The sequence below is a fragment of the Carya illinoinensis genome, chromosome 10 (assembly GCF_018687715.1).
Source record: "Carya illinoinensis cultivar Pawnee chromosome 10, C.illinoinensisPawnee_v1, whole genome shotgun sequence".
Taxonomy (NCBI): Eukaryota; Viridiplantae; Streptophyta; class Magnoliopsida; order Fagales; family Juglandaceae; genus Carya; species Carya illinoinensis.
The window spans coordinates 10,041,588-10,050,182 of NC_056761.1; the positions used below are offsets into that span (position 1 = coordinate 10,041,588).

Sequence of the window (8,595 nt, forward strand, 5' to 3'; positions counted from 1 at the left end):
AGCCATCTGAAGCAAATAATAGTCAAAAGTTCCATAAGCATGTGCAGTGATTAAGTAGGGAGGAGTTATATGCGGATTTCCACAGATTGATCTCATAACATTATCAAATTTAAGAAATTTAATCAAATTTGAGAGATGAATTTATGGAATCACTGCAACAATCGTTAGAAACTGGGTAAATTTGGGGGGCAAATTAAATCCCCAAATGGGACAAAAATGATAATTAATCTTACCAAAATATTTTCTAATCGGCGTTTTGGGCAAATGCCTTAATTAGTCTATCCATCGCAGCCTAGACGATCTTCTATGGCTGGGCTGCACACCGCAATTAACTTCATTGGCGGTTGCATAAACCGCCGATAACATTTTTGGGATCGCGGTGAACTTCAGTTCGCAGGGAGAAGTTCTAGATTTGCTGATTTTTTGAGGAGATTTTTTGTGCCTATTTTTTGCGGATTGTTTTGTGAATGGTAACAAGTCAATGGCTCTAGACGATTGTACAGATATATATATATCTATATATATATATTTATTTATATGTAAATATATTGGTACTTGCATACGAGGAAGATGAGGGGGTGGGTATGTATGAACCAGTGGAGAAAAAGTAGGGTGGGTAATGTAACTTATTTTTGGTAACTAGTTTGAGTTGTTCTATCAAAAGATATAACTTTTGATTGCCCCAGGTTTTCAAGAAGAGATGTGGTTAGCATGAAGGGGTAATTTGTCTATAATTTTTTAGTATCCAACTTAATGGTTTGTAGACTATGTATAAGATAAACTAGACCTAGTAGGCTAATATCTACACTTTTGGAACTATGCAGGTTTCAGCAAATACATGAGCAGACAAATGGCTAGGTGGAATGTAAGAAAGGTGTTGGTGGAGATGAAGAGCAATTTCAACTCGTTTGCAATAGCGCGCTGTGTTCCTTGGATAGCAGTAAGTATAAAACTTGAACTTGGAGTTTTTCAAATTAATTAAATAAAGACATAGTGGATGAACAAAGCATACTAGGACATTGGTTGCTAAACATGTCAGATTGTACATCTAATGGAGGAGAGGGTTTGCTTAGTGTTAGTATACCTTATATAACATCCCAAAAAGGTGATTCACAGGCTAGTTTAGACCCACTTGTCTCCAAGTGGGATATATGGTATATCATTGCACAACTAGCCATTGATGGTCAGCAGCACTGTTTTGCATTATATATAAAACAATGTGTATATATTGTAATGGTTGAGGCAAACTTAGGTGTGTCCACTGCAACCTAATATATGCTATAGTAGAATCCTTTCATCGAAATATGTCACTTCATGTAAAATGATATACCATCCCAGTTGGTAGGTATCTATATATATATATATATAGTCCATGAAATGTACAACTGTTTACATTTGGCATCTTACATGAAGGCCCCTGCGTCATAAAAATTGTTCCCACAAATCAATATAAGATTAATTGCAGCTCTAATTAAACATTTGTACAAAAACATGATGAACTATCTTTATTTTCTATACAAGCTTCCCAACCCATGTCACTTCCTCCACCAATTAAGCATTTTGAGTTTGACATAGTTCAACACACATTTTCAGGTAACATTTAGCACACCATGCTTTGTGGAGCAAGAGGCATTAATATATTCCAGATCATAGCTTGGATAGGTCAAGAAGGGATGTGACTGAAACATGTGTTTTGTATGGTTTGGAAAGTGTCTATATGTCCTACAATTATCATACATGCAGTTTAAGTGGTACAAGGATTTGTAATTCCCTCCTGTTCTTGGATTCTATTTGTATGCATTTGCAATTGTAGGTTTCATGGCCTTTAACTACTTGGTTGACATAATGTGGATAGAGTTGTAACTTACAATGCTATATAATTATTTATAATTTGTTGATTATTTGAAGTTAGGTTTGCTATATTTTGAGGTAGTGTACAAGTTTATATTTGTTGATGGTATATTATATTGAAAGAGTTTCAATACTAGATATTGTACTTCTAAATGTTTGTGATGATGACAGATCATATGTATTAATGTGAATTTGAGTTGGTCACAAAATATATTTTTTACACAACTATACTTCCTAGGAAATACAGTTAGTCACCAAAAACTGCCATGGCAACAACTAGTTAGCCACCATTTTATGCAAATGGAAACTAAACAAATCAATTTTTGCCAAGGAAGAATCCATGGGAAATGTTTTTTTCCTATATAGAAATTTTTCAAGGAATAATCTTTTCCAACTAACAATGGGTTTTCCAAAATGGTAGATACCACCAAAACATTTCATCAAAAAAATCTTGTTGTAATGACACATTTGGTGGGTTAAAACATTTAGATATGATTTTTGCAATATGCATCTCAATGGAAGACATGAACTTTACCACGAAACCATTCACAAGAAATAAGCAATTTCTATTATATAAGATCATAAGAAATGATCTTCCCCAACTAGAGTGATTGTGGGAATATAACATTTTTCACCAACTGTTAGCGTGTAAAAACATTTATTGTCACGAAGAGACCCATGGCAAAAAAAAAAAAAATAGCTACAAGGTTATCGGTCAATAAAGGTTTTATTTCTAACCATAAGACAGGTTGGAGAACATGTTTGCCACAAAACTAAGAGGTTTTATCCACCGCTTCTGTCGTGACAAAAAGTATGCATTTTTCCCTGAAAATATGTATTGGTGGGTTAAAAATTTGTATTCACAAGTTATATTCCACGAATGTCCCACCAAAGAAATTTGTGGGAAAAAAATGTTCTGACTGAAGTCTGAGTTTTTGCGACCACTATCTTCCATGAGAAAAACCAGACTTTATTGTAGTGACAACTGTAAAATTATTGTACTCTTGGCTGTTTTCTGAGGGATGCAAATTTGTGTTGGTAGGTCTATCATGAACTTTAATGTGGAATCCGACTATCTACTACTTGTTGATTCTTTGAACAAGAATGATATGCTTGATTCTGAACTTAGAGCTCTTTATGGTGAAGTTATGAGATTAAAACTTGTTTCGCTTCTTGTTCTTTTATACATGTATTTAGGGAAGGTAACTCGGCAACACATAGTTTTGCACGACATGCTTGAAATGTTGAGAATATTGAGATATAGGAAAATTATATTCCAAACTTTCTTTCTCAAGCTATTTGGCTTGATAAATATCCATAATCTTTGTTATCTTTAATGAAGATGGTTTTTCTAAAAAAAAAAAAAATCCCCCATTACCATTTAACAAACTGTTATGTACTTTTAGTTAATATAATGAAACCAAATTAACAGAATGATTTGTTTCTAATTAGTATGACATCCAATAAAGAGTTTAATTAGTATATCTTTATATAATATATTGTTGAAATGACATGATTAATTGATTGGTAAGAAAAATTTAAAATTAAATTCTTTTATAAATTAAAGAGAAATAATTATTGTAGTCATAAGTGAACAAATGCATATAATTATTTAAAAAAAATAAAAAAACACAAATTCACATGAAAAGTAATTAATTTTTTAATAATAAATTTTACTCTTTTTTAAAATAACTATACAACACTTACATATTCTACAACTATACATAATATTACTTTAAATTAAATCATGTTACGTCAGTAGGGTGGAAAGTGCATGTCTTATATATCTACCACCGAATTGTAAATATAATTTTATAAAAATAAAAAATAAAAAATAAAAAATAAATTAAATTAAAAAAAAAAAAAAATAAGAAGAAGAAGAAGAAGAAGAAGAAGAAAGGAAAGGAAAGGTAAGGGCTCCTTATAAGAAGTCGTTATAATTAACAAAAACAACAAGAAAATGAAGAGTAAGAAACGATTGTCCACCGACAGTCACAATCCCACCGACGATATTATTACTCATTTTTCTGTCCTTCTAATTATACAAAGCAGAAATATTGCAGCCACGACTTGTGATCACGAGTTCTGAGTTAATTTGACTGATCACCAGCTTATTATAGAGAACTTCCAAGATGATGATGACCATACATGATCATGATTACTCCCGCTAATTTACATGATGATGCATCCTGATGGGTTTTCCTCACTGGAATAGTAACTAGGCCTATAACCACCACCCCCATAACTATCATACACTGGCCTCCCTATCATATATTCCTCGCCATGCCCGTGATGGTATGGACCCCCACCATACCCTTCATAATATGGCCTGCTATACGCACCAGCTGCGTAGCTCTCTGGATAATACGGTACAGCGATGAATGGTGCCGGTTCAGAAGGCTTTGCAACCGGTTCAGCAGGTTTGTCCTTGGGCTTGGCTTCAGCTTCTTTCGGTTTTTCAGCTGGCGGAGGTTTTGGTTTCTCCTCAGTTTTGGGCTTCGGAGGAGGTTTGATCTCAATGCTCTGAATGGAATTACCACCTTTGTAGATAATCTTTTGCCTAATCCTTTCAGGAGAGCAGCTCACAACTTTGATTGCCACTGTGTTATGCTTCTCATCGTATATCTGGTCTTGTATTTCTCTTGTTCACAAAATTCAAAGGCATGATCACAAAGAACAGCTCAGTCTTTTTCTTTTGGGTTTTGCACTCGCATACGGGAAATTAAAGACTTGAGTACAATTAACGAGATGGCAAAGATCGAGAAGAGACTCACGAAGAAATTTACATAGAACTTTCTTCACCTTCTTGTAGCAGCGATGGCACTGCAGGTCAACCTTCAGTATCATTGTACTAACCTGTTAAGAGCGTTCGAAACTCTAATCCCATTAAGCCAAAGACAAAAGTAGCTAAAAGCTAAAAACAACTTAGATGTGAAAAGCAAATGATCAGAATCCTGCATGGATCATATAATTATAAAATGGGTATTAATTAAGAGATAGAGATCAGATTCGTACAGTGTATTCACAAACCTTTTCCCCCATGGCTGTCAATTCAGATCCGAATCAAAGGCCCAATACTTAGTACAGATTGAAGAACACTCCTTTTAAAATATAATTAAAGTAAAGGTATGGAACAGATCCTCATCAGTCGTACAGAAGCGGCCAGACGAACAGTGAGAGATCGATGAGGATAGGCCCAAAGGCATCTTATAAAGAAGATGCATGGGGTATTGATAAGCAACATTTCGTACGGCGCCCAGGCTAGGAAAGAAAATAAAAAAAAATAAAAAATAAAAAGATTTTTTACGTTTCGATCGAGAAGTTTCGAGCCAACGGATTGTAAACACATATGAAGGTTTCCACGTTGAATGTCATTCAAATTTGTATACAAGCTGGGCCAGGGTGGCGGCTCTTTGATTGCTAACTGACCTCCAATCTAGCATTTGCCTGTGCTGTCTTGGATTAATTGAACCACCTCGTATGTCGAACCTTCCAATACTAATCAAAACCAAGATTATCTTCTAAGCTACATAGTTTAGTCGGTTTAATTATTAATTAATTATGCCTTGGGAACCGTACAAGTGTTTCTAATCCAAGAACCGACATGTGTTTGTAGCCTAAGTACAAGTGTTTCTAGTCCAAGTACCGACAAGTATAAGTACCGACATGCATGGCCTTGGCTGCCATGCATTTTTAGGTAGAAAGTGATAAACTTACTTCTAATTACCGATGTCTATATAATTATGTAATAAAAAATTAATATTTGAAAATTTTTTTGACATTTCTTCTCATTATATGTTTTAAAATATAATAAAAAATTATTATCATATTTAAAGTTGTTTATAAGTTTTGAATGCATTGCAGTCTATCACTACCTTTTGGAGATCAGTGGATTGAGTTAGGCTAGGCTTTACTTGCATATATATATATATATATATATATAATGCATAACACATGATTGAACTAGCTAGGAGCATTAGACGTTGCTTTCTATGTGGTTGAAAAAACCATCCTTAAATAGTAATGAAAAAACTTGAACACTTGATAATATTCATGTGATGATGATCTTTAAGAAAATGTATGTACACTGTTCTTACTCAATACATGCACCGAGTCGGATTTATGTGCAAAATCTTATAAGATAATTAATTTGTACAAACTTATAATTATACAAGTTAGCTTTACGTATTTTTTAATAAAATAAATAAATAAATTTGGGATTCATATAAAAAGAACCCACTTTTTAATATTGAACTCCAGTCCTATTTTTTAAGAAGAGTTTGCAAAGTTTGTATATCTTAAAATTGTATTTAGTATATTACTGATCAGTCTGGAATGACTTGTTTTCCATAGATTGTTCTCATAAAATAAATTCAAGTGAGAAATTATATAAATAAAATTGATTTCAAAACATTTCATAAATTCACAAATACCCAACAAATATATATTAATTTATCATGTGAACAAAAAATCCGCAACAATTCTTTAAATTCTGACTTATGAGGCATGCAAAGCATTGTAAACTTGAACAAATATAATATCTAAAAGGTTTAGATCATATAAATATGCAAGAGAATATATAGTAAAGATCATCATAGGCATGCAGTTTCAGCGTGCATGCATTATATTAAAAACTGCCTTCATTCCAATCATTAAATGGTCGTACAAGATTTCATGAGTATGTATCTTAGATTATAAGACGGAAGTACACGAGATCACATTAATTATTTTAATATTGTAAAAGACATAATCGATCAATAATCTTACGTTTACATGGTTGTGCATCCTGTGGAATCTTCTTCACTGCAGTACTCATAACGGTTCACATTACAAGGCCGATAACAATCATTAAGACACGCTTGCGGCCTCAAGCACCCTGGGGGTATCCCTCCTTGACAATTGCAACTAGGACCCCAATTGTAACCGCAATAACATCTTCCGACTAGATAAACGGCCGGTGGATAACATATTGGTACAGGTTCACATGGACGACATGGTACTGGCATTGGTCCAGGAGGTCCTGGAGGCCCGATTGGTCCCGGTGGCCCAGGTGGTCCCACAATCCCAACCCCAGGAGGCCCCTCAGGCCCAACTGGTCCCTTAGGCCCGCAAGGCCCGACTGGCCCAGGTGGCCCAGGTGGTCCCATAGGCCCCGGAGGTCCCACATCCCCTGGAGGCCCTTGAGGCCCCACCACGGGAGGTTCAACAAACTGAATGCAGCCTCCACCCTTGCAGATAATCTTTTGCTTAATCATTTCCGGACAGTGGGATACAACTTTGATGGTGACCAAGTTTTTCTTCTCGTCGAATATCTGATCCTGTACTTCTGTTGTTCATGACAAATAAAAGTTCAACAACGCATAATAACTCAGTCCTTTTGTTTTTGGTTTTCTTGCTTAATTACAAGACAGCAAGCAAGCTAGATAAGATTTTAAAAGCAAGCACAAGTACACATATAGAGAGAGAGAGAGAGACTGACCAGGAAATTTACAAAGAATTTTCTTCACCTTCTTGTAGCAGTAATAGCACTGCAGGTCAGCCTTCAGCTTCATTGTCACAGTTTCCTGTAAGATCAGTACGGAATTTCTTAATATATAAATAAATATATATATTCCCAGCCAAGAAAAACATACAACAGTACTTTCTGACAAAAAAAAAAAAGAAAAAGAAAGTTGTTGATGATCATCTGCCAACTACATGAAATCAGGTATAGAAACCCAAAATAGAAACGATCGCGAAGAATAATAACGATCAGATCATATTATGAATGAAATGGGGAAACGAAACATGTCTCTGAATTTACAAACCTTGTCCCCCATTGCTGTATGTAATTCGGATTTGATCAACCTGCAGATCGAAACCAATGGGTTGGAAGAACGATACTACTCCTTTTAAATGCCAAACAGAATGCTCAGATATTGCCAATATAAAGCTGGATGGAAAACAAAACCACACACAGGCCGGTTTCCCACGTTGTATTTCCGTTGCATGCTATCACGAAGAGACCTTCGGCATTTTATCGTGAGTGTGCGGTACTGGCTGTTTGGCCTGCAAGAAAAGTAGATATGTTTATAAATTTTTGCAACTGTGCTGTGCCGCTTTCTTTGATTGACCCACGTCACCTTCCATCTTAACCATTAACAGGTGACATCAGATTTCACATTATTAAAGTTGCCATGGTACATTTATTAGATTATATTACAATGCTACTTTATTAAAGGGAAAATGCTAGGTAGGCCAATCCTCGCATTTGTACGATGGGTGATTTTTTTTTTTTCCTTAAATATTAAGTTATCATTCGGTTATACAAACCATCTCAATTTATCTTATTTTATTTTATTTAATAATTATAATTTTTTTAAAATTTTATAAAATATATAAAAAATAAATCAATTTTTTTAAATCTCAAAATAAAAATTATATTTTAATAATATTTTATTTTATTTTTAAATTTCATCTCATCTCATGTGTTTAACCAAACGAGACATAAAAAATGAACTGATCAAGAAGTTTTATCGGTAGATCTCTCGATCTCTGTAAAATTATTTTTAAATTTTATAAATTAAATCTTAGTATTTAAGTAATATAAATAATATATTTTAATTACTAACTTTAAAAAAGAATAATTCTTTTACAGTACTACGAGGGGCCAAGCCTGGATTCTCTTATTAAAGGCAACACCACATGTCCGTACACCTTTAAAGTGGCAACCATGATGTAGGGTTGTGAAAAAGTGGTGGCGAT

The 8,595-nt window shown here is 34.2% G+C and overlaps 1 protein-coding gene across 3 annotated transcripts; it reads right to left on the reverse strand.

The window, feature by feature from the left end:
- Positions 1-3,812: 3,812 nt before the first annotated feature.
- LOC122280022 (collagen alpha-1(I) chain-like) lies at positions 3,813-7,909 on the reverse strand. Of its 3 annotated transcripts, XM_043090970.1 has the most exons (4): positions 7,659-7,909; positions 7,331-7,415; positions 6,619-7,177; positions 4,626-4,707 (listed from the first exon to the last, which is right to left on the reverse strand). In XM_043090970.1, exons 1-3 carry the CDS (start codon positions 7,668-7,670, stop codon positions 6,621-6,623), a joined length of 654 nt encoding a protein of 217 aa, XP_042946904.1. In that variant the 5' UTR covers positions 7,671-7,909; the 3' UTR covers positions 4,626-4,707; positions 6,619-6,620. The 3 variants fall into 3 exon arrangements, with proteins under 3 accessions (XP_042946905.1, XP_042946906.1, XP_042946904.1); XM_043090971.1 differs by lacking the exons at positions 6,619-7,177; positions 7,331-7,415; positions 7,659-7,909 and adding exons at positions 3,813-4,490; positions 4,867-5,501; XM_043090972.1 differs by lacking the exons at positions 6,619-7,177; positions 7,331-7,415; positions 7,659-7,909 and adding exons at positions 3,813-4,490; positions 4,882-5,500.
- Positions 7,910-8,595: the final 686 nt, after the last annotated feature.

What these genes read in the sequence shown, in the direction of transcription:
- LOC122280022 (XM_043090970.1), bottom strand. An exon ending in AATTCTTTGTAAATTTCCTG is followed by an intron (nt 7,178 to 7,330) that starts GTCAGTCTCTCT and finishes CATGAACAACAG; the next exon opens with AAGTACAGGATCAGATATTC.